Genomic DNA, 23,690 nt, shown 5'->3' with positions numbered 1-23,690 from the left:
CCTTGTGACAAAGAGGCCGGACTCCTGAACAGTTTATCTAGTGCCGTATGTGACATAAGGGATACTCGGGATGACAGAGTTCAAAGTCTAGGTGGTTTGTGAAAGGGATGTAGGTATATGGTACCCTGAGAGTCAACTCTTTCACACGTAAACCCTCCTGCTCCTACTGCTCTCTGCAGTGTCGTAGATGGGCCTACGTCCCTGCCCAGGCTGCCTGGAGCTTGTCGACTCCTGATTCGGGTCCGATCCCGCTCCTGATGCTGAATCATTATCTGGTACGACGGGCAGGTGCTGCTCTCTCTGGCTACCAGCGTTTCCCAAAATGAACTGCCCATTACGATCTGTGGCGGCCTCCGCGATGGAGATTCTTCCCGGTTGGCCAGCATACAGTTGAAAAGCCGCAACTTCCTCGCGGACTGTAACGACCAACTCCAATTCCACTTGCCGATATTGTGTTTTGGTGTCTTCGTCGGTGTTCCGGCGGATGACTTTGGCTTTATCGGCAGTGGAAAGGGTGGCCAAGTCGTAGTTGAGTTGGACCTTCTGAAGGTTTTGGATGTCTAGGTACGGGCGTCAGTACGTGCCGAGATGAACAACACTGAGCATTTGCTTACCCTCAAGCTTGTCGCCCTGCTTGGAATCATGGGAGATGACGACGGTGCAAGAACCTTTCAGCACCTGGTCATTCAGCTTAAGAATCTTCCTCACAAGCTTCACACTTTTGCTGATGCCATCCGGCTGTGTAATCATATCTCCCTTTGCAGCAATCCACTTGAGGTGGTCTTTGGCGCGCATGCTTTGGCCAATGGCATCCGTGTAGGCCTGCTTCTCGTCGTTCTCGTACTCGTGAAACTGTTGGGAAATAAGGACTCCTATGTGGTATGGGCATTCGGCACACGCGGGTGGGACTTCGCAGTTCATCCCGAGCCCCAGGATTGCTGCGCCGATGACAACGTCTGTCCAACTGCTTTTGTCGCTGAAGTGCTGTTAGCCAGAGACACCGAGATCTACGGGAGACGGTCAAGACCTACCCCTCTTGCCCTCGGAACACTGGTAATCGGTACTGGTGCCCAATCTCCAACTCAACCTTTTTGAAAAGATATTCACTTCTTGAAAGACCCCCAGACAGAAATACGGCTGATACACGAAGGTTCTTGACTTCGAGCTGCGTGATCTGCTGTCTGATGAGGTTCACGGTGCCGTCGACGGTTTCTTGGAACATGTGCTCCATGTCCTCACTATCTTCCTATTAATATTTTGACCTTGTCATGATGGATGTTGGGAGACCATACGGCAAAATCTGCAGATTTCCATTCGAGATCCCTCTCTCAGGATTGTCCGGTATGTCAAGGTCGCCAGGAAGTAACACTCGGAACTCCTCATCCTCAGTACCAACACCTGCAAACTTGTGTTTGGCAAACTGGAAGCTCTCGAGCATTGCTTGTTGCCGTCTTGAAAAGAGCACATGTGGTCCGCTGCCAAAGCTGGACTCAGCATCTTCAACTACTTTGCGGTAGTCATCCGGGGTAAGGCGGCGGGGCAGAAAGCGTTTAATGAAATAGTCATCTATCCGTGTCGCACCGCAACGTCCGCCTGTCTCATCGTTAGCATCAGAACATTTGCAGCAAAAGAGAAAGCTTACTGGACATCTCAGTCACCAAACTGACTTGGAAAGAGGGCGTGTCTTGGTCCACGCGGTAGGATACAAGGTCAACTGTCCCGCCTCCGGCATCAACAACCACGAAGCATGCTCCCTGTGGGATGACGCGTCAGTATTGGCTTTTGGCAAAACAGAAAACACGGGTGTTCATACCCGTCTGAGATGACGTTTATGCGCGCTTGTAGATGTCTTCATGATGTACTGGGCACATGCTTCCGATTCCGTGGTAAGTCTGACCTTCCCCGGGTTTGATTCGAATTCAGGAAAGATTCTCTTGAAGGCAGTGTTCACCGCTCTGAAGGTGGTGTTCATTGCGCGCGGGTGCCATATCTGGTTGTCTTGTCAGCTTATCACAATTTGACGCAAATGCCCGCCAGCATCTCTTACTGCTGGGTGCGTAATGATGATCTCGATGGGAAAGTCGCCAATGACCCTTCGATCTCTCTGAACAGTCTCGATATCCTGACGAACGCACTGAGCAACTTCAGTCAGATAGTCGGCAACCACGTCTTCGGTCGACTTGATCAAATGGAGCGGGATCCCCTGCACAAGCGAGGACGCATGCTGTCTGTGTGACACGGGGCCACGCGTCGCCTCCAGGGTTCTCTTGAGCCGGGACAGTGCTTCGAGACGAGTGGGTGGCTCCATCTCCAACTTGGTCCATTGTAGAATGTGAGAATCAGCATCTCCAATTACCCCGTAACCCCACCGCCGGCCGGATGTTCCTGAATAACTGATGATGGAAGGAACTTTGGGGCCGATGACCTGGGATGTCTCCGGGCGATGAATAGCGCCCCATCTTTTCACAATGTTGAGCTCATTGAGCTGAGAAGGGCGGGTCCTGTGGGTGAGAATCCATCCCACTCCTAAAAGGGGTCAGTTTCCGAAGTTCATACGGATATGCCCCGCAGTGCGGACCAAGAAGGCTGACCGGTGTAGGTGGTGCCATAGTCGACACAGATCAAGAACCTCTGACCACTTGTTGAAGACATGATCGAGGGCCTCTTGGCGTAAAGAGGTGCTGCCCAGTGTAGGGCGGGATGATGAATGTGCAAAGAAACTTCGGCTCTTGTGTGCGACTGTCACTCAGGCAGCATGCCAGCTGAGGTTTGACATGGTATTCGAGCCCCCAAATGGTCAGGTGGTAGGCAGTGCCAGTGGCTTGCATGGCGGCAGCCTACTTGCCAGCGCTAATTCTAATTCGACTGGGAGTGCGCCTTTCCAGTTCATTGGCGACAAGCGACTGTCCCCCGCGCGTAGCTGAGCCTGATCAATCAGTCTGAACATTGCACAACTGTTTCGAGAACAATTTGGATTTGCTGGGTTCTCTGTGTGGTGTTGTCAAACCGATCATGGAACTTGCCGACTTGCACTTACACACATGAAATGGGTCCACCCAACACCAACCCAGGTCTATCAGGATTGGGGGGTTTCTTGCACTGGCCGAAACAAAACGACTTCCATTTCCTTGTGATATCACAAATATCGCAGTTTCCACTTCAGGACACCAACGCCGTGCGGGGTGTTGCCCTGCAGTTCACTGTCGAGCGGCATTCCTAGGTGTATCTTGCCCGCAAAAGCCCTCCATGGCAGTGAGATCTCATCTTCAACTACCAGAAAATAAGCTTTTCGGGGATCTAGAACTCAGCGAGAAGCTCCTCACGTACTGATAAGAACGAATAACATGCTGCTTATTCCTGCGCACGTTCAACGGCCCCCCACCTCCGGTGTCACCAGAAGCGGGCCTCGCCGCGAATTCGACAAGAGGGCCGCCGCTCAACATGCTGAAGCCGGCAGGAGTTTCCAAGCCGCCGTCGTCCTGCTAGAATCTTTACCACCGGCTTGTGGGATCGCGCGGCGCCGGAATACAACCTTCCGTTTCGACCAGTTACTGTCACCACCCTGGCTCCCATCTTCCAAGCTTGTTCTTTTACCCGGTTCGAAAAATGGCAGTTGAGCTCGGGATGTGGGAGGTTCTATGCAAGCCGATGCCCCGCGTTGCTCCACTGGATTGCGCGTCCACTTTACTGTGTAGAACCCCTGAATCCACCACATACCAAGACATTTTGATTGAGGATGCTCTATACACCTTGAGGGCCCGGCAATGCTTGGTTACCCTTCGCATCTGATAGGTCGAAGATGGCTTCACCATACCAGAAACTGCTGCGTCATTGCAGTCGGTTGCTCGGTTAGCGGCTATATGCCCCTTTCGCTTCAACTTCATGCGACTTGGCTTCCAGTTCGGGCAGGGAAGTGTCGCGTAGATTATGTAGCAAGATAGACGATATGCGTGGCGGGAAGGCTAACGGCAAGGAGGACGGGTATGAGTTGAACATGTATAAGTATATCAGCCAAGAGAAGCCTTCTTGCTCTTGTTCCGCTCATCTCAGACTCAGAGATCAACTTACTTTGGGTTTGTCCACTCATCTATCTCAACCATGCATTTCACCAAAGCCGCCGCCACTGGCCTTGCTGTCCTGGTAGGATTAGCCAGCGCCCATCCAGGCCACGATGTCGCCCAGGAGGCTGCCGAACGACGGGAGTTCCTCGCCAACGCTAAGCGGACTGATCTGAGCCACTGTGCTGAGAAGCTCCGCGCCCGCGGCATCGAGGCCAAGAACATCGCCAGACGTAAGGCTCAGGTCGAAGAGGCTCGTCGCAAGAGAAACATCAAGAAGCGTGATATCGGCGATGTCTTGGCCAAGAGCCACAACAAGACCTCCCTTGGCTACACCCCCAACACCGATAGCGCAACCCTCTTTGCGGGCATCAACTCCTGCATTCTGAGCCCCGAGGTCACCCAGGGCCCATACTGTGAGTGATGGTGACTATCCGTGATGAAAGAGTCATCTCAGCTGACATGAACAACAATAGATGTTGCCGGCGAATACGTGCGTGAAAACCTCATTGAGGACCAGGAAGGCGTTGAGCTCCTTGTTGACTACCAAGTCATCGACGTCGACACATGCGACCCTGTTCCCAATGTTTACCTCGAGGCGTGGGCTTGCAACGCCACTGGTGTGTATGGCGGTGTCATCGCCGGCGGCAACGGCGACACCGCTGATGCCTCCAACATCCACAACACCTGGCTTCGTGGCATCCAGCCCACCGATGAGGATGGAGTTGCCCGTTTCCAGACCATCTTCCCCGGCCACTACACCGGACGTACTGCCCATATCCACATCATGGTTCACACCAACGCCACCCTCCAGCCCAACCAGACCCTAGGTCATGACAACTATGCTAGCCACATTGGCCAGGCTTACTTCGACCAGGATCTCATTACCGCTGTTGAGCAGACGGCCCCGTACAACACCAACCGTCAGCCCTTGACCACCAATGCTCAGGACTTCCTTCTCGCCCAGGGCTCGGCTGGCGCAGTTGACCCGGTGATGGAGTACACTCTTCTTGGCGACTCGGTCGAGGATGGTCTCTTCGCTTGGCTGTCGTTCGGTATCGACACCTCTGTCAGCAACAAGATTAATCCTGCTGTCTACCTTGGAGAGGAAGGTGGCGTTGCCAACCCCAACCCTGGTTTCGGTGGTCCTGGCGGTCCCGGTGGTCCTCCAGGTGGCTGGACTCCTCCTCCTGGATGGACTCCCCCTCCCGGATTCCCCCTTGAGGAGAACGAGGAAGTTGAGGCTTAGTGAACCATAGGCACTGGGACGAGTTGGGGATGTACTCAACTGGGATTATCGCGGTTAGCAAGAAGCCTTCATGGGTGGATAGTTTGGATCGTGTACATAGCTTGCAGGTTGGAGGGGAAATCAAACGGAAATGTAGCAAAAGAGAAGAATGCGATTTGAAAATTATGTATTCGGGAAAACTGAACGTCTTGCTCGAGATGCAATGTGCACCTGAGTTGAATGATCACGGGATGGCGGGAGGATTTTACTGGGCAGCAAAACCCCCGCCAAAACCAGGTAGGTAGCGCTTGCAGGTGCCGCTCATGTTGCGCAGCATGGGGGGCGCCTCTCTGCACTCCACCAACGTGACCTTCCAGACAGCGCTTCCGCCTTCCACTGTTAGCTGAGGTGCCCCAGACAACTACAAAGCAAATGCAACAACCTGGAATCACCTCTCCAAAACATCAAAATGTGCTTTGGGACTCGAGAAAAAAACCATTCGGAGGGACCTCGACGACACCATGGTCCCACATACCAAGAATCATTTCCCCAATCTCAGCCGCCGCCTCAGGGTTATTTTGCGCCCGGGGATCCTAGCCATGATCGTGCTCGTCAGATACCTGTCGATGACACCAAGGAAAAGATCTCCAGGTTCATGACAAAACACAACATACCCCAGCAGGAAGGTCTCGACAATCTCACAAATGTTCTCCAATGGGTCAACAACACTCTGCTCGTCAAGGACAACGAGATCGCAATCATTAAGCGGTCCGCCCGTGAAGATGTGGACCGCATTACAAGGGAACGGTACACAGTATCACAGGAGCGAGATCGCTACAGAGCACTCTACGAGCGGGATAACGCTGCTCTGGCAGAGTGCGAGGAGGCTCTGTATCAGGCCAAGACCGAGAACCAGCGCCTTCACCAAACAATCGCCGACATGAAATGGACGCACAATGACACATTGGCCAAGAACGAAAAGAGGTACCAAACAAGTATGGAAGAGCAGGATACGAAACATGAGGATGCTGTCAAGAAATTGCGGATAGAGATTGATGATCTGAAGGAGAGAATCGGCGAATACACCTCACAGGATGACGCCGTCATTTCTGATGAAGCTTTCCGGACCTCATTGCTGTCGTTGTCGCAACAGCTGTTGAAGATTGTGGACCACATTCCCAAGCCGATGCAACAGCAACAAGACACAAGGGGATGGTCCAGATTTATTCGGAGCGTGTGCTGGACTCACTTGTTGCACGGGTTCTATCAGTATCCATTGGGATTTGGCATCTTTGGCGTTGAAGGAGAAGCGCATGCTATCCTTGCACACTTTTCTGAGGCGATCAGAGTACAGGCTGCTGATGGTGGGTTCTATGGTGGCCGATATCAGTATGGAATGAAGCTGATGAATTTACAGACCCTGATGATTCTATTTTAACAAACCAACAAAAGGCCAAAATGAATGAGGGACGAGGATTCCTGTTTGAACGCATTCTGGAAGACTTCCGCGGGAACAACAGCACCGATGAGAAGGCATTCACAACATATTTTCGACAAAACATAGAGCGAGTCACCGAGGACCTGGTGCGGGCTCTTCAGCAATGGAGTGGCCAAGCATTGGATTCACAAGTCAACAAACGTATCTGGACCGTGGTACGTGATGCAGGCGTGTTAGCACTTCAAATGGGGTCACAGCGGTCCCGTGTAATGCTGGTGGCATGTTCACGTGGTGACATCGTTCAGCTGAAGCACATCTTTGAAGACGAGACAGGTCACTCCGAGGAAGTCAAGGTCATTGTAGACATGATGACGCAGCCAGGTTTGATGAGGATTGGTAACGGGAAGGAAGACTTGACTCGTGAGCAGGTCATCTCGAAGGGGAAGGTTATTCCATTGAAGACCCGTGATTGAGCAGTTACATGAGAAACATTGAGCACGCCCCTCAATTGCGCTAGCCCCAGATTATTGAGACTCATTTCTGAAGTTTTTCGGCGCCTTGGCCGTGTTTCGCCAGGATCAGGTTTTCGCGCCCATGATCCCAGCGGCTGAAAACTATCTCCGTGTGGCTGCGTTGCTGGCGCCCGCCAGTGCCTGCAAGGCGCTCTTTCTGGTCAAGGGGGCCATCTTACATTGCACAAGGCTCTGTCTGGTCTTGGCTTGTACCAGTACATCAAAGACAGCAATATTCAGGGGCCGAGGTATATTGGGGGGGGTTTGCACAGCAAAACCTGACGTGGGGTTGACTCAGACTTGTGTCACCAAAGGTCCTCGTTCTTCGCGTGGTGCTGGGATGCCTTTGGCTTCAAAACACCACAAATCATACCATTTACCACGTTTCGACACAACCACGGGATGTCACAACCATTGCAAAATGTCACACTTTCCTCAATATCACCACAGCCGCTCCCGGCAGGACTTCCACTACATGTCGCCGTTTTCGACACTGTCTGGTTCTTGGCCAGTGTGACCTTCACGTGGTTGCTCTATCGTTTGCTTCCCACATTTCAACTGCCTCATCTCGGGAAAAGAGAATGGAAACCTGCCTGGCCCGAGTTCAAGCCTGTTGCGCTTGGGGCAATGCTATTAACACTGTAAGTTGAACCGCGCCGACATGAGTCATTATGTTGGCTGACTGTTGCTGTGAAGGTGGTATTTCTTGACCATGATCGATCGCTGGATGCGCCAGAGCGGGAACAGCCAAGTCAAGTATGAGTATGTCACTGCTCGCCCCATCTATGACGTGTTGCATGTTACGTCGACTTTGCTGCTCGTGTGGGGTACATACAATGTGTTGTGGAAACGTTTTGGGGACAGGAAGCCTGACTCGTCAAGGCAAAGAGTCTGGTGGTTTGTTTCAAAGAGTGTTTTCTTTGTAATCAGCCTGGTGTCCGTCTTGTACCTTGTGTTTTATTTCGCATTTTCTTTGGTCTGGGTGAAGTATGAAAGCTTGGTACCGGTGGTGCATTTTGCGGCAAGAGGGTCTTCATTTGAGATTGCAACCGTTGTTCTTGTATGGGTTGCGAGCATGGCCATGTTGGGGGTTTATCGGTTCTTTGGTTCGTGGGGGCATGAGAAACACTCTGCTGTATGTCATCCCAATTCCAATTGAAGGCATTTGCTAACATTATCCTACAGGAAAGGTGGTATTTGTGGGGGGCACTCGCCATGTTCTTTGCCCGGTCCCTGGCTGAGGTGGCAGTGGTGCTGAAAGCACAGACCGAGAAACCACCCCAGCTGTGTCTCGAGAATCACATTGGCTCAGGGGACACTGTCTGCGTTCCTTCTTTTGGTACTCCGCAATACATCCCACCCTCGACTGCAGAGAGCAACATGGCCGCCATTGACATTCCATACGGCCTGTTCAGCATTTTGTTTCTCGTCGCGATGTGGCTCGCTGCGCGGGAGACAACTGGTGGCTATGACCAAGAGGGGAATCAGCAGCAATTGGTAATGTCAGACATTAGATCTGCCGTCTTGCAAAAGCTTCAAGAGCGGACAAACCAGAGAAGAAAGAAATCCCCACCATTTCGGGAGATCATGGATGAGATCGAAGAAGACCTCGACAAGTCTCTGGAGTCCGGCCCGCTGGCAAGGTCTTTGGCCACGGTTAGCCCACAGTACAAACGACAAGCGGCCCTTGCTTGCATACAAGAGCTACGAGACAAGTATGAGGGTGCCAAGCCCCGTTACGGAACCGAAGACCCTCCCGGTTACCATCTCGCGTATAACCCACAGCTACCGAGTCTTGGTCCGAGCTCCGCCACCTTGACTCCCGGCGCCGGCGGACTCGGATCCGTTCGTGGACATGACGACGAGGTGTCTGTTCATGGTTCCTCTCTCTGGGCAGAGGCATCAATCAGGACACCCCCGGAAACACAACGACCCCGCTACCATCCTGCTCCCTCGTCATATTCGGTACAAGAGCTAGAGGTACCCAACCAGCCTCTCTCCCACCAATCCTCCCAAATCGATATGGTTCCCGCCGAGACAACACCGTATTACACATCCCCGCCTATGCCGGCACAAGCTCAGCAACGTCCCCTGGTGCGAGCAGCATCAATGGGCAGACTTGATCCTATCCCACCACCGGGCTTTACCTCGCCGGAGTTGTGGAGTCATGGAGCAGGATATGATGCTTACAACCCTGTACATTCCATGTCTCAGGACGCGATCCCGCCTGTTCCTGTGGTTCCAGGTCAGTTTCCTGCTGCGAACGTACCTGGTATACCGCTTGCGGCTGCCTCTCAAGGGTATAGAGCGGCTGCTATGCCACGACCGGCGGCGCTGAGATCTCAAGCTGCAAGGGGAGTTGCACCTGGGCCCTCGATGGTGCAGCAAATGTCGAGACCGATGGATATGGGTGGGGGGAGATCGGTGAGTGATCCGGTTGTGTTGACGCCGTTTTTGGCGAGGGCGGAGGTTGCGGGTGTGTCTGGGGGGCCACCACCGGTTGCGGATGGGAGAGGAGGTGGGAATGCGATGGGGACTAGTTGGATGCGGGATGAGGAGCGAGCTAGAGGTAGAGTGGATGATGATGGGTTGGGGAGGTATTATTCAGCTAGTGGGGGTAGACAGTGATATGGTGTGTTGGTGGTGCACCATGGAGCGGATCCAGCTGGGGCAAACTAATGCTTTTCCCCTTACTGCAAATCGAGGCTTTTCATCATCTTCTAAATCTGGACTTTGCCCTTCTTTCATGGACCTCATCTTTGGATTTGTCATACACAGAAGTTGGCAGCTCGCGAACCACGGCGGTGTAACCCAATACCTTGGTATTGGAAGACTTCCGGTGGTAGGATACGCCTTTCCCAAACCAGCCAATGCTCGTTGTAGCCGAGGCTAGTGTAAACCCTGGGGACGGCCCGTAGAGCACCGTGCCGCTCAATGCTCAGGGGTGTACACCACCAAGTGGCCAAGCCTTTCCCCATGTAGACAATGCTCAAAGTATCAATGTGTGATGAATAGTGACAGCCAAAGGCCTAGAATTCGATGTTGACGACGACGATGTCTGGAGCATGGTGCCCCAGGCAAAATAGGAACGGGAGTCAGTTTATCAATTCTTCATAAATACAACGGGATCCTCAGTCGTTTACAATGATTCTCCCTCACCTGCACTCATCCCCCTTCCTCACCTTTATTCGGCGTCTCGTTCGGCCTGGGTGCTGCTATCTAGTACACCATGGTCCAAGCCTCTTTTCTGGCGACAGCCATCGCCGTTATTATTTCCGGATGCACTGTGTCTGCTCGAGGTGTAATGGTTCCCAGGGCCTACTGCACCAACGGCAAGCAAGTGGTTGAGGGAAACACCTGTGAGATCATTGCGGACCGTCGTTGCACCATCAGTGTTGCAAGGCTCCAGCAACTAAATCCACAACTCGACTGCTCCAACCTGCGCGTCGGCCAGCATTTCTGCTGCAACGAGGGCGCAGTTAGGAGAGACCCGGAATGCACCAACTACAAGACCGTCGTCGCCGGAAACACTTGCGCCAGCATCGCCGACAAACGCTGTACCATATCGGAGTCCAGGTTCCGTCAACTGAATCCGCACCTCGACTGTTCCAACCTGCAGGTCGGAACCGGCTTTTGTTGCAGCGAGGGTTCCTTGCCGTTGCCTGACTGCACCAATGTCAAGACGGTTGTCGAGGGCAATACTTGTGCCATTATTGCTGATCGTCGCTGTACGATCAGCCTTGGAAACTTTGTGAACTACAACCCTGTGAGTTACTTTTCCCTTCATGTACAGTCTCGTGTAGCAGAAACTGACCTGTGTGTGATCAGCATATCGACTGCTCGAGGCTTGAGGTGGGCGAAAAGGTCTGCTGCATGGAGGGGAAGCTCCCTGAAGGCCCCTCCCCCAACGCCGATGGCACTTGTCAAGACAGGCAGGTTGTGGGTGAGTGAAAATGTTCTTTGTGTGTTGTTAGCCATTGCTAATAAGACGGTCAGCGGGCGACTCCTGTTCAACGCTCTATCAAAAGTGCAACATCACCCCTTCGCTTCTGACCCAGTATAACCCAGCAACCAACTTCTGTTCCAATCTCAAAGTCAACCAGTGGATTTGCTGCTCATCTGGCACTCTCAAGGACAGGCGGCCCAAGCCGAATGCTGATGGGTCGTGTGCCACGTACACAGTCAAAGCAGGCGACTCATGCAGCGTGATCGAGGCTGCCAATGGGCTAGTTGATGGCGATCTAGACACGTTCAACAAGAGGAAGACTTGGGGGTGGGCTGGGTGCAGCAAGCTTTGGCCCGACTCCAAGATCTGCCTCAGCTCAGGGACCCCGCCAATGCCCCTTCCCATCGCCAATGCGGTATGTGGGCCACAGAAACCTGGGACAGTCGCTCCTCCCGCAGGCACCAACATCAGCACCCTCAATCCGTGTCCGCTCAACACGTGCTGCAACATCTGGGGTCAGTGTGGCACCACCAAGGACTTCTGCGAAGTGACGGGCGATGGGACTCCGGGAACGGGAACATGCATCAGCAACTGTGGCATGACCATTGTCAACAACAATGCGCCGCCGGCAGAGTACAAGAAGATTGGCTACTTCGAGGCCTGGAGCACCGACCGCGACTGCTTGTGGATGGACGCTACCTCTATTGACGAGACTCAGTTCACACACATCCATTTTGCCTTTGCCGACGTCACACCTGACTTTCGAGTTGATGTCAGCAAGGTCCAGGCTCAGTTCAACAAGTTCAAGGCACTCAAGAGGTCCAAGAGGATTATCGCGTTTGGTGGTTGGGCTGCGTCGACGAGCCCCACCACATTCCAGATCTTCCGTGCTGGTGGTGAGTAGCATCCTGACGCCTTGCTTGTATCCCATCCGACACACATAACTGACTCGGTTCTACCTAGTGAACTCCGCCAATCGCGCCACTCTTGCCAACAACATTGCCAACTTCGTCAGAGAACATGGACTCGACGGCGCCGACATTGATTGGGAGTATCCTGCTGCCCCGGATCTTCCCGACATTCCTCCTGCGGACCCCATCGACGGCCCCAACTACCTCGCCTTCTTACGGCTGCTGAGGGCTGGACTTCCCACCGGGAAGTCCCTCGCCATTGCAGCGCCGGCCAGCTACTGGTATCTCAAGGGCTTCCCAATCAGGGAAATGGGCAGCGTTCTCGACTACATTGTTTACATGACGTACGATCTTCACGGCCAGTGGGACGCTGGGTCTAGGTGGTCTCAGGATGGCTGTCCAAGCGGCATGTGCCTTCGGTCCCATGTCAACATGACAGAAACATACAATGCCCTGGTCATGGTCACCAAGGCCGGGGTGCCTGCCAACAAGATCATCGTCGGCGTCAGCAGTTATGGCCGCTCTTTCAAGATGAAAGACCCGAACTGCCGAGGGCCCATGTGCGAGTATACCGGCACAGCAAGTGTTTCCCACGCCACGGCAGGCCCTTGTACTGGAGTCCAGGGCTATATTTCCAATGCCGAGATCCAGGAGTACAAAAACGTGAATGATATCAACGTGGCAACACACTACGACCAAGCCACACGTTCCAACATCGCCATCATCAATGGGACTTGGATAGCCTACATGGACACGGCAGAGAAGAATGCTCGGTCCAACATGTACAGGGGCTGGAACTTTGGTGGGACAAGTGATTGGGCCATCGACCTCGACACCTTTACTGAGCTCGAGCGCAAGGTCAGCGGGTCGGTCCTTACCAGCAGGTTCACCAGAAAAGGCGCTACCGGGGGCTCTACGCGCTGGTATGATCTGTCATGCAGTATCCCTGCAGTGGACACGGCAGACATGGACAGAAAGCAGCGATGGGAAGGGTTGATGGCGGATGAGGCGTGGGCTGACGCTATAAAGGCCTATCTGGCACGCACGATGGACGTCGGAAGCTTTTCGTCGTGGATTGTTGGCAAGTTCTTCCGTGGACGCCAAGATGTTCACTGTGGGACGTTGTTGCCGGCAAGCAACTGTCTGAGCCCACAGGAAAACTGCTACGACAAGGACAACAAACCGCCTATACTGACGAATGACCCTCCCGAAAGGACTGGTCCAGCAGGAAAGTTCATCATGAACTCATTTGTTACTCTGGAACAGGTATGTTTCTCTCCGTCTCACTGCCTTGACTTCGTCTAACACTGGTTGATCTGCGAAGCTTTTTGTGAACTACTACGACGCCCTTAGAGAAGCGCAACAAGATGTCGACCTATTCATCCCGGTGATGGAAGATTATTTCATGAAGGAATTTGACGATACCTTTGCGAAACAGATGGGCTATAACATCCTTGCTGCGGTATGACTGCAACCTATATCTGCTTGGTGATTTGTCAGCTGATGTTTCTTGCACAGATTACCAGTCTTGTGACAGGTCCATTGGTTGGGCACGGTATGTCCCCCCCCCCCCCCTTTGGCATCACACACTGCTTGGATGATGCTCTCCATTATGGTTCCGCCCTTGTCCTGTTCTAGCTCCAACAAAGCTACCAGATAGCTAACATGTGCCCCTGTATTAGTGCTGAGGAACTCCGCTGCAACGGAGGTAGTAGATCAGGCGGTTTTGGCAACGGTAATGACTTTCAAGGACAAGAACACTGGGTAAGTTCAGACGTGCTCTCTTCCTTTTCTATCAGTGAGTACACATAATGACTCGATACCGCAGAGATATCGAGGACGATCTTAGCAAGGCATCCACGTTGGCAATGGCCTTGAACGCTACCATGACTCACTGGGAGAGGTCGGTTACCGGGTTCTCAGCCAAGCTGTTTGCTGGTCCAGATAAGGATGGCCACTTGACCCCACTTCTCGCCAACTTCATGGCCGAGGGCAAGCTGATAGGTGGTGGTGTCCCGAAGGAACAGCCTCGACCCGACATCCTTCGGGTAGCCGACATGAAGGACATGATCAGGAGGGCACTTTTCACCTTCATGATTCCTGTGGCGTGGAACAACAATGACGATGCGAACGTGGCTGTTTTGGAGACGGGAAATGCCTGTAGGACCTATGGCAATCTCTGGCAGCGCTATGTCCGGGAAGAAGATGCCAAGAAGGCTGAGTTCTGTTTTGAAAACAAACAGTACCTGCTACTGGCAGCTATGGGGCCCTACCAGAATTGTTACCCATTTGGGACTGGCGGTGGGCAGTCCTGCGACCATGCGTTTTGGAGCCTGCCTCCCGGGTTTGACAAATTGGGTGAATTTAATAATATCAGTGCCACGGATATTACGGAGGGGTAAGTTTTTGTTTTGATGACTTTATCGACTGGTGAACCATAAGCTAACTGCAGAACCTCTTTTTCCTTGACGCACAGAGCATTGAGAACTTGGAGGAGGAACGGTGGGCAGAACGGATACGAGTTTGATCCCGACAATCTCGTTATGAAGGACTACTATGATCCGGTGGATCCGATGAGGAACAAGATCATCGACATGGGACTGATTCAGTTTCCTGTTTGCACGCTTGATCAAGCTAATTTGAGGTGGGGGCACCCGGGTCCGAAGGGAGACTTTTATCCTTGCTGAGGGTGGTATTTTGAAGCGGTTGGGGGTTGGAGAGCCGGGGGGTTGAACAATCGTTGAGTTGATGGCTTTCTGGGAATGGATGTTGTCTTGTGTGATACTTGGGCTACTCTGTACATGATTTTGTGGAGATACTTTCTTGGTGAGATAGTTATTTATGTTGAAGTGTGTGTTTAATCGCGTGCAAACGGATGAGAGGAGAGAAGGGGAGCTTTTAGACGGATGATGTGGTCGGTAATAGAAGAGGACAATTATTACGAGTGCCTATGCAACTGACGGCTTTTCAAGTCAACTTCTTCTTCCTCTCCTCCTCCCTCAACACCTGTTCCATCTTCTTCAAGCCAATCAACCGATATAGCACAAAGTCCAAGATCCACTCCCCAAAGAATGTACTGGCCCAAACACCCTTGCTCCAGCCACCAGCCCAAAACCAATCCGCTCTGCCAAACCAAGACCGCAAGATAAGCGGCCACTCAGGCTTGAGCGCATTAGCCACCAGCTTCTTCGCATAATCCTCCGTCTTGACAGTTGCATTGTTCTGGCTGAACGTCAACCTCTTCTCAAAGATCTCCTTGACCCGCTGATAGATACTTCCCTCAGGCAGCGTCCGGTGGGTCTTGCTCGCGATCTGGCTCCTCACAGTACCAGTCATGGCAACCATGACCCTCACACCAAAAGGCTTGAGCTCCAACCGCAGGGTCCTTGAGTACGACACAACGGCACCCTTGGAGGCGCAGTAGACGGAGCCAAAGACGTAGGGGGTGATGGCGGCGAGGGAGGCGATATTGATGATTAAACCCTTGGAGTTGATGAGCAGATCGGAAAAGGCGGCGCACATGGCCATGACGCCAAAGACGTTTGTCTCAAAGGTCTCGCGGACGTCGTCGATGTCGATGTCGGTGGCGGGGTGGGTGTGGGTGCGGCCGGCGTTGTTGACAAGGATGTCGAGCTTGTTGTTGGTGAGGGCGGAGACTTGGTCGTGGCAGGTCTTGATGCTGGAGGGGCTTGTGACGTCGAGGGGGAGGGTGGTCATGCCCAGGGCGCTGAGGTCGGCGAGGACGGATGGGTTGCGGGCTGTGGCTATGACGTGCAGGCCTGGGGGGAGGGTTAGCAATGGTTGAGAGAGGTCATGATGTTGGATTGACTAACCCTTGGAGTGGAATTCTAGGCATAGCGCATGGCCGATACCTCCCGGGGTGCATCTTTTGGAGGGGATTGGATGTCAGCAATGAGCTTTTATGAGCTTTCCACTGGGGTTGGGTTTTGTTGTGATGCAGTAGGGACACGTACCCGGTGATGAGCACCGTCTTTTGTCCAGGCTGAGGTCCCATTTTCGCTTGCTTATGATGGGTGTCGATGGCAATTGGAGGTTGAACCGGACGTCATTCATGATCTTCACGAACCCCGCCATCGACCGGAATTGGGTTTGACGCGGTCAGCCCAGGTGAGAGCGACCCACTTTAACATGCCGAGGTGTGCTAAACACAGGGTTAGGGCTTGGGCAAAAAACATGGCAAGAACAGACGGGTCAATATTTGGCGGGAACGAAATAGTTTTGCAGGTTGTGAAAAGGGAAAGAACACTCGGTCCGTCCTAAGGTGGAAAGTGCATGTCCTCAGCCCAAGCGTCTGCCTCCAATTTGGTTTGCCTCTTCTCTTGTCCCCGGCATCAGTGTCCCACCCACGCTCTTATCTTCGCTGCCACTTCACTCCCCATCATTGCTGTCCTCTGGCTTATAAACAGAAGCAAAATAATTCGCTGTCGTCGTTTCATCATGAGACTCAACCGTGTCGATGAGCCACTCAGCCGGGCACGCCGGGATAATTATGTCCGAGAGGTCACAGGTGGTTCTGTTACAGGGTCTTATCGACAAGCTAATGGCGTGGCGGAATCTAGAACTCGGTGCGGGTCGATAGAAAAAAGCTTAACGTATGCAAGATCGTTTCTAGCTCGACACAACCCCACAATCTACTCACACCCGATTCGCCTATATCAACGCATGCCTCCTCCAAGAGGAAAAGTCAACGCTTCAAACTGCGAGCTGAGCGGTGGGGCTGTCTCAATATCGCATAGCCGCGACCCCAATGGCAAGCTGAGAAGCCGCGTCGGGACTCCTCCGCAGCTATCAGATGCAGAGTCCCGTTTCTGTTCCTAGTTCATAGGACTAGAATTCTCGTCGAGCAGGAATCCAGGATACTCATAGTGTTGTCAACAAAGCCAAGTGCACGCCACGGAGCAAATACACAGCTGAACGGATGGTCTGGACTCTCCCTTGCAGCATTGGGGGCGTTTCTGAGGCCCAGACCGCGGAAGACGCAGTCGTGAGCGTCTGGGGCCGGCTCGTCGTGGTGCGAGTAAAGTCCAGCGAGATGGATAAGACGACAGGAAAAAGTGTATAAGATGGTCTCGCTCTTCTTAAAACACTCGCAACACAACAACTTGACCTCTTCAAATCCTCACATTTGCCCTACAAACAATCTGCAACCGTCATCATGAGCACCATTATTGACGCCCCCCTTCCCATTCCCCCTCCAAGCGTGGTGGAGGCTGTTGCGAAGCCCGAAGACATTCTTGCGCAGCCGGATATTGATGAGAAGAATGGTATGTTGTCTCTATTTCAAGGCCTATCGACTGTTTGTGAAGCCCTGTTCTAACGGAGACTTGACAGAGAAACGGAATCTCAGTATCGGCGAAGAGAAGTTTCTGGATATTGACCCAGGTGTCTTCGACAATGAGATGGTCAAGCTCGCAGACGGCGATGTCACAAAGGGCACCTACACGGGAACCCAGGCGGCGCTGACCCACGCGTACGCCCGTATCGAACGAAGGTTAGAGTTCTTGGTTTCACACTTTTTTCTTAAACTTGCGTTTCCGAACGCGACTGAGGCGTACTGACAAATTGTAGTTACGAGACATACTTTGATGCTCTGCAGATTGAGCCAACCCTCCCTCGTTACATTGAGAAGGACTTGAAGAAGGAGTTGTACCAGTGGTCCGACTACCCAACCAACAGGGATGGCACGCCAGCCCAGTATCCTCCTCATCTCCAGACTATCCCGCGCGCGGACCAAGTCTCACAGACCGATCTTTTCAACAGGCTCGGCCTGGCAAACACTTTGCTCATGATTGCCAAGCTCGTGCCTGATACTTGGTACGGCAAGACGGCCGACTGGGGAATCAGCATTCTTCAGCGCGCCTTCAACGGCAGCCCCATGGACGGCACTATCAAGCAGATCGAGGAGTACAACAGATCGCACCGCAAGTCTCCTACAGACATCGAGGAGGGGAAGAATATTGGCTTGTTGCCTGACTGGTTCACCGATCGCCGCTTCGCCGACCAGTCCTTCACCGGCACCAACCCAACCAGTATTACCGTCGTGCCAGAGGCCCTCCTCAACGAGTTCATAGCCGCTGCAAAGCAAGGTGGTTACGACAAATGGGCCACCATCCTGCCGACCATTGATCCCGCGACATTGTATGTCCAGGATGCGCGTAACATCCGCCGTAGTTTGGGAGTCGACGAGAATGAGATCCTGTTCAACAAGGAGCCCAAGTCGGATGACAGCTGGGGTTGCGCCGCCGTCACTCTCTTCCAACTGCACCCCACCGGCGAGCTGCACCCCATCGCCATCTGCACCGATTACAAGGGTGACAGTCTGGCGACATCTGTTACCATCTTCAACAAGCGCATGCTGCCAACGGACTCCTCGGAGGGTGAGGAGCATGACTGGCCATGGCGCTATGCGAAGACGTGCGCGCAGGTCACCGACTTTCTCCGGCACGAGGTGAGCGTCCATCTCACGCAGGCACATCTCGTCGAGGAAGCCCTGATTGTGGCCACCCACCGCACTGTGCCCATGGAGCACATCATTTACCGCTTGCTCTCGCCCCACTGGTTCAAGACACTGTCGCTCAACGCGGCCGCGCGCGCCACACTGGTTCCTCAGATCATCAAAGACATCGTCGGAGTCAAGCCCGATAACCTTTACCAGTATGTCCGGTCCGAGTTTGAGAGCTTTGACTACGTTGGGCGTTACGTTCCCAACGACCTCGCGAGCCGTGGCTTTCCCAACACCGCCGAGGGTCTGGCGGAGCCACAATACCGCAACTATGCCTATGCCAAGAACATGTTGTCCATGTGGTACTGCATCCGCCGGTATGTGAAGAGCATGCTCCTCACGTACTACACTGAAACCACGGCCGACGCCGTTATTAGCAAGTGCGAGATCATCAAGGCGTGGTACACCGAGGTGCAGACGGCAGCCCACATCAAGACTTTCCCTACCATCACCACACTTGACCAGCTGATCGATGCTGTGACGATGAGCATTCATATCGCTGCGCCTTTCCACTCGGCTGTCAACTACCTCCAGAACTTTTACCAGGTGTTTGTCATTGCCAAGCCGCCCTGTCTTTGCTCCCCTCCACCAACTACCCTCGACCAGTTGAAGGGGTACAAGGAGGCCGATCTTGTCAAGGCGCTGCCTATTGGCCGTCAGAGGCAGTGGTTGTTGGCTGCGCAGATTCCTTGGTTGTTGTCTTACAAGGTATGTACTTTTCTTTGTCTCTTCGAAAACATGACACTAACCCATCGCGACAGGTTTCCACGGAGCGCAGTCTCATCTCCTTTGCGCAGTCGCAGTGGTGGTCACGCAAATACGCCCAGACCACTAAGGAGAAGGCGGTGCGTGACATCAGCGAGAGGTTCCATGACGACCTCCGTGCGCTAGATGTCGAGTTTACTCAGACGAGCAATAACATGAGCGAGGGGAGTATCCCTTACATGGTCATGGACCCGGATAACACGGCGGTTTCCATTTTGATCTAGCCATCTTCTTTTCCTCCAGATCAGTAGAAAGGGAGAGGGGAATGCAAAGAAATGTAACAGGAAGGGCTCAGCATTGGGGTTGGTCTCAGGGGATTATCGAGTTGTACTTGCCATCTTGAAGAGGAACTACAAGTTATAAGAGAACAAAAACAGAATAGAATTTTTCAACTTGCAAGTCAGTACCTCATGTAAAAATGCTGAACGATATGGTAATGAGACTTAATTGACTGTCTAGACATACAATGAAGAGGTTGATGGTTGAATATATACACGGAGAGATGCCCCTGAATACCCCTGAGACATAGTCTCACCTGCTAGCAAAAAGAATCCTTACAGGAATGGTTGATGGCTGAAAAAATGGACGATATCCTCCGTACCTACCTATATGAATTCATTCACGCGAAACTAGGTATGTTAGGTACTTCTTCTGGGTTGCAAGGTACCTGATGTGAAAGGTAGAAGTGGTGTTTACGGTCGTGGTATTTTCCTCACATGGATTTCTCTGCTTGAAACTGGTCGGAATTTCGTGTTTTGATGCCATATCCATGTCCGAAGAATCAGTCTCAGAAGGGCAGGTGGACAGATACAGCAATGAACTGGTGAGACAGCTTGACTAGAGGCGGCGACGATCACTATAGTGCATTTCATCTAGCTTTGAAACGAGGAATAGTATTTGTTAATCTAAATAAGAAACAAAAGCAACAAGGGAAAGATAAAGAGATCCCGCCACTACAGAAAACCCAAAGAGCCCTTCAATCCACAGCCCAGCGTTATCGAGAAATGAGTAGCAACCAGCCACAACCTCAATTTCCCCATGTAGAGCCTAGAGCCTGCTTCGTACGTTGGCGTTGATGTTGTATGCAGCCCCAAGCTGAGACTGGGAGAACAAAAACAGGGCCACTACATCCCTCAACTCCTTGTCTGCGTCGGCTAGCTTTGCATCGAATACTTCATCAACGTCTACCTCAAACAGCATGGGGTGACTCTGGGAGAAGAGATAAAAAGTCTTGACCCTACTGATCTGCCCATGTGTTGGGTTTTTGAGGACTGCGGAGCCGCAGATCTCGTTGAGATGGAAAGTCCATTGGTAGAACAGTTGCGGAGTGAGCCATGGTAGACTCTTACCGTTACCGACCTTGCTGTCATGCGTGTTCACTTCTGTTCTCAGCGTCACCTCGGTCTCAGTCTTGAACGTCCCATTGGCGATTCGCTTCAGATAAGACTCGAACCTACGGAAACTGTCAGCCCATCCAAGTCACACAGAAACCGCAAGGAATCTCCACTGGCTACCTTATCATCTCGGTGTTGGCTTCGAAAGTCCCAAAGACAAGGTTTTCCGGCTCTTGTGCAGAGTCTGGCTTCCCATTCCCTCCAAAGGAGTAAGCGGAGCGATGAAGCCACTGTGTCACGCGGAGTTAGTTTTCGTTGTGCGACAGCAATGTCCTCTCTGTTTCCCCATCATGCTGTACCTACCTCAGCTGGGCGTGGAGTCAGTGTATCATTGTCCCATATCTTGAAAGGCGATCTGTTTTGGGTTAGCCGTCCGTGGGAGATGTTGAGAGTACGGATGTGACTTGCCTCGTTTGCGCTGATGTTGTCCATAACCGCATTCTGGGTTCGTATCCGGGGCCAGTTGCCTGCAATCTTGATATTTGTCTTGGAAATGGTCGTTGGCTTGGTGGCATAGACACTGGGTTTGATCAGTCTTGTGCCTCTGGGAAAAGGGACAATGGCATCAGGCTGCATGTTGGTGGGAAACGGATGGCTGCTGCCCCATGTATAGCCCTTCGAAATCAACGATTCCAGGTCGTTTTTCGCAATGTACGTGTTGTAGTAACCCTGAGGATGAGAGCCGAGCAAGATCATGTTCTGCAGGTTGTCCGTGGGGAGTGCGAGTCGGGCTTTTATGCCCGGCACAGTGGCTGCATCAAAGACCACGGTCATGAACTTCCCCCACTTTTCATTGATTTTCTTCCGGTGGCCCTGATTGTCGAAAAGTTTTAGGGAGTTGATCAGATCCTTGGATATGCTCTTGTCTCGCAGAATTTGGGATTTGACAGTCCATGTCAACAGATCTGGCACCATCTGGTAGACCAGCTCCAAATTGCGGTTGAGGACAGCTTCTTTGGGAATCTTCCAGAATCGCGCCTTGACGGAAAATGGCTCCTTTGCGACAGAGGCGGCAATATGAGCAACAACTGCAACTGGGTAAGCGCTAGAAAAGGGGGCTAGAGATTTCCAATGTGGACTTACGGCACCACCTGATGAAAATATGCCTTGCCACCTTTGACGCCGACATCGACTTCATGTCATCGCGATGTAGAAGATAATAAAGAAACTTGGCGCCGGCCATGGCCGGGACGCTCCCAGCACTGTCTCGGGCTACCAAGTGGGATCCATCCCACTGAGAAAGCTTTCTTTTCAGTTCTTGGGCGTCCTGATACTTTGGCACAAGTTCATTCGGTAGCAAGTCATGAATATTGCGTTGGTCTTGATCGGGCTTCTCCAGTTCGAGAGCGACAGTAAAAGCGCAAAATGTCAGCCAGTCTCGCGTATAGGCCTGTTGGCGCCCCGGCCAGTCACCGCAGAGCCGGGTGTCCAAGATCTTGAGCGGGATGAAGGTGTTGGACATGACGTGGCCACCTGGTATGACAGATTGGTTGCTTCCGGAAAACACATATTTGTGGCTAGACTGTTGAGAGGCATCCGCATATGTGAACAAATTGTACGAGTAATTCTGGTATACAAGTCAGCACCAGAATCCAAGAGACGAGGCGTATGATGGTGATGTGCTTACCTCGTCGACGGGCTCATCGTCGTCAGGCCCCTTGTCTTTCACGATGGCAATCTTGTTCTTGAGCGGTGCGTCCGCATCAGTGGGGTCTGACAGCAAGGAAAATACCAGGGGCCAGGAAACTGTTTTCGATCTTGTTCTTCCGGAGCTTTGTGCAGCAGCCCCCCATGTGAATGGAGAAAGAGGAGTTTGGTCTCCCTCCACCATGAATCCTTCTATTTACTGTTGTAAGTGATGCGAACATCATTACCGGCCGGATAGGTTGTTACTGGGACAAACCTTGAAATTCAAATGTTTGCTCCCCTCCTCCGAGTTCGTCAGTGTCTAGGGGGCTTGTCGCAAGCTCCAAGTACGTTTTGCCATCAGGCAATTCCAACTCTTCGACAAGGTAGTTAAAGTCTAGGAAATTCAAGGAGTCAGTTCCAGGCCACTGCTACTGTTAGTGGCTTGCTTAACGTATATTATAAGCGAGTCGTACATATAAGCGAGTCGTACAGTCTCCACCACCCTACAACAACTATCCTCAATTATACCGCAATAATATTAGGAAGCAACTACAATTACATCAGAAACGGCTGAATCAGATGATTCCCCAGCCTCCTAGCAAGTGCGCGCGTTATGGCCAGGCTTGCCGCACACACCATAGCACCGAACCGTCGTACGAGCCCCCCCTGCACTACCGCTATCCGGCTATATTTCTTCCACTACCTCCCCACCCACGGCCTTCTAGTCTAGTAGATCCTATGCATCTTACACAGTAAGTGATCCTCCGAGCCGTACACGTGTTTTTTTAGCTCTCCGGCGCTTACTTAGTGCCTCATTGGCCTTACGGAGCGAAGAGACCTCTGCCTATAAGAGGGCTACTTAGTGTATTATAGCTATCGTACCCTTAGTAAATTAATCTATAGCACCTAATATTAAAGTCGGGGAGTTATTTTAATAGTTAATAATATAAATTTTAATAAGCGTTAAGTGTAAGTTAGTTTTTCGGGGGTTTTATAGTATTTGGAATACCTAAGGTAATGCCGTACCTGGCCTTAAGGATAGGGGTATAGGCGTATAAAGCTTTATATTTAATTTAAAAAGTACCTTTTCTAGATCGTATAGTATAAGGCTAATACCCGTAAAGCTACCCTATATATTCTTCTCTATTATAGAGGCGAAAAAAGCTTCGCGAAAGGTATAAAGAAATTTAAGTTTATTTATATAATTAATATATATATATATTAAGCCCTCGATTTAATAGCCGTACATTTATTTTAACGGCCCTAAAGGTAACTAATATCGAGTA

At 52.1% G+C, this 23,690-nt stretch overlaps 8 protein-coding genes across 8 annotated transcripts; 5 read left to right on the top strand and 3 right to left on the bottom strand.

The window, feature by feature from the left end:
- Window positions 1-141: 141 nt before the first annotated feature.
- Window positions 142-2,652, bottom strand: PODANS_6_8200 (uncharacterized protein; the record flags this gene model as incomplete). Its single annotated transcript, XM_003437175.1, has 8 exons — window positions 142-560; window positions 615-964; window positions 1,032-1,238; window positions 1,293-1,593; window positions 1,643-1,754; window positions 1,814-1,990; window positions 2,048-2,526; window positions 2,592-2,652. 8 exons carry the CDS (start codon window positions 2,650-2,652, stop codon window positions 142-144), a joined length of 2,106 nt encoding a protein of 701 aa, XP_003437223.1.
- A 1,446-nt stretch (window positions 2,653-4,098) lies between these two features.
- On the top strand, window positions 4,099-5,307 carry PODANS_6_8190 (uncharacterized protein; the record flags this gene model as incomplete). The annotated part of the gene is made up of 2 exons (XM_003437174.1): window positions 4,099-4,474; window positions 4,535-5,307. 2 exons carry the CDS (start codon window positions 4,099-4,101, stop codon window positions 5,305-5,307), a joined length of 1,149 nt encoding a protein of 382 aa, XP_003437222.1.
- Window positions 5,308-5,755: 448 nt separating this feature from the next.
- Window positions 5,756-7,197, top strand: PODANS_6_8180 (uncharacterized protein; the record flags this gene model as incomplete). Its single annotated transcript, XM_003437173.1, has 2 exons — window positions 5,756-6,650; window positions 6,704-7,197. 2 exons carry the CDS (start codon window positions 5,756-5,758, stop codon window positions 7,195-7,197), a joined length of 1,389 nt encoding a protein of 462 aa, XP_003437221.1.
- Window positions 7,198-8,373: 1,176 nt separating this feature from the next.
- PODANS_6_8170 (uncharacterized protein) lies at window positions 8,374-9,864 on the top strand (the record flags this gene model as incomplete). The annotated part of the gene is made up of 1 exon (XM_003437172.1): window positions 8,374-9,864. One exon carries the CDS (start codon window positions 8,374-8,376, stop codon window positions 9,862-9,864), a length of 1,491 nt encoding a protein of 496 aa, XP_003437220.1.
- A 1,245-nt stretch (window positions 9,865-11,109) lies between these two features.
- On the top strand, window positions 11,110-13,398 carry PODANS_6_8160 (uncharacterized protein; the record flags this gene model as incomplete). Its single annotated transcript, XM_003437171.1, has 3 exons — window positions 11,110-11,179; window positions 11,233-12,078; window positions 12,146-13,398. 3 exons carry the CDS (start codon window positions 11,110-11,112, stop codon window positions 13,396-13,398), a joined length of 2,169 nt encoding a protein of 722 aa, XP_003437219.1.
- A 1,662-nt stretch (window positions 13,399-15,060) lies between these two features.
- Window positions 15,061-16,108, bottom strand: PODANS_6_8150 (uncharacterized protein; the record flags this gene model as incomplete). Its single annotated transcript, XM_003437170.1, has 3 exons — window positions 15,061-15,872; window positions 15,927-15,979; window positions 16,068-16,108. 3 exons carry the CDS (start codon window positions 16,106-16,108, stop codon window positions 15,061-15,063), a joined length of 906 nt encoding a protein of 301 aa, XP_003437218.1.
- A 1,258-nt stretch (window positions 16,109-17,366) lies between these two features.
- On the top strand, window positions 17,367-19,605 carry PODANS_6_8140 (uncharacterized protein; the record flags this gene model as incomplete). Its single annotated transcript, XM_003437169.1, has 3 exons — window positions 17,367-17,605; window positions 17,683-19,461; window positions 19,542-19,605. 3 exons carry the CDS (start codon window positions 17,367-17,369, stop codon window positions 19,603-19,605), a joined length of 2,082 nt encoding a protein of 693 aa, XP_003437217.1.
- Window positions 19,606-20,428: 823 nt separating this feature from the next.
- PODANS_6_8148 (uncharacterized protein) lies at window positions 20,429-22,606 on the bottom strand (the record flags this gene model as incomplete). Its single annotated transcript, XM_003437168.1, has 6 exons — window positions 20,429-20,843; window positions 20,896-21,005; window positions 21,079-21,803; window positions 21,859-22,342; window positions 22,403-22,459; window positions 22,523-22,606. The coding sequence occupies 6 exons, from the start codon at window positions 22,604-22,606 to the stop codon at window positions 20,429-20,431; spliced, it is 1,875 nt and encodes a 624-aa protein (XP_003437216.1).
- Window positions 22,607-23,690: the final 1,084 nt, after the last annotated feature.

Source organism: Podospora anserina, chromosome 6 (genome assembly GCF_000226545.1).
Source record: "Podospora anserina S mat+ genomic DNA chromosome 6, supercontig 4".
NCBI lineage: Eukaryota > Fungi > Ascomycota > Sordariomycetes > Sordariales > Podosporaceae > Podospora > Podospora anserina.
This window is presented reverse-complemented; position numbering and strand designations above follow the sequence as displayed.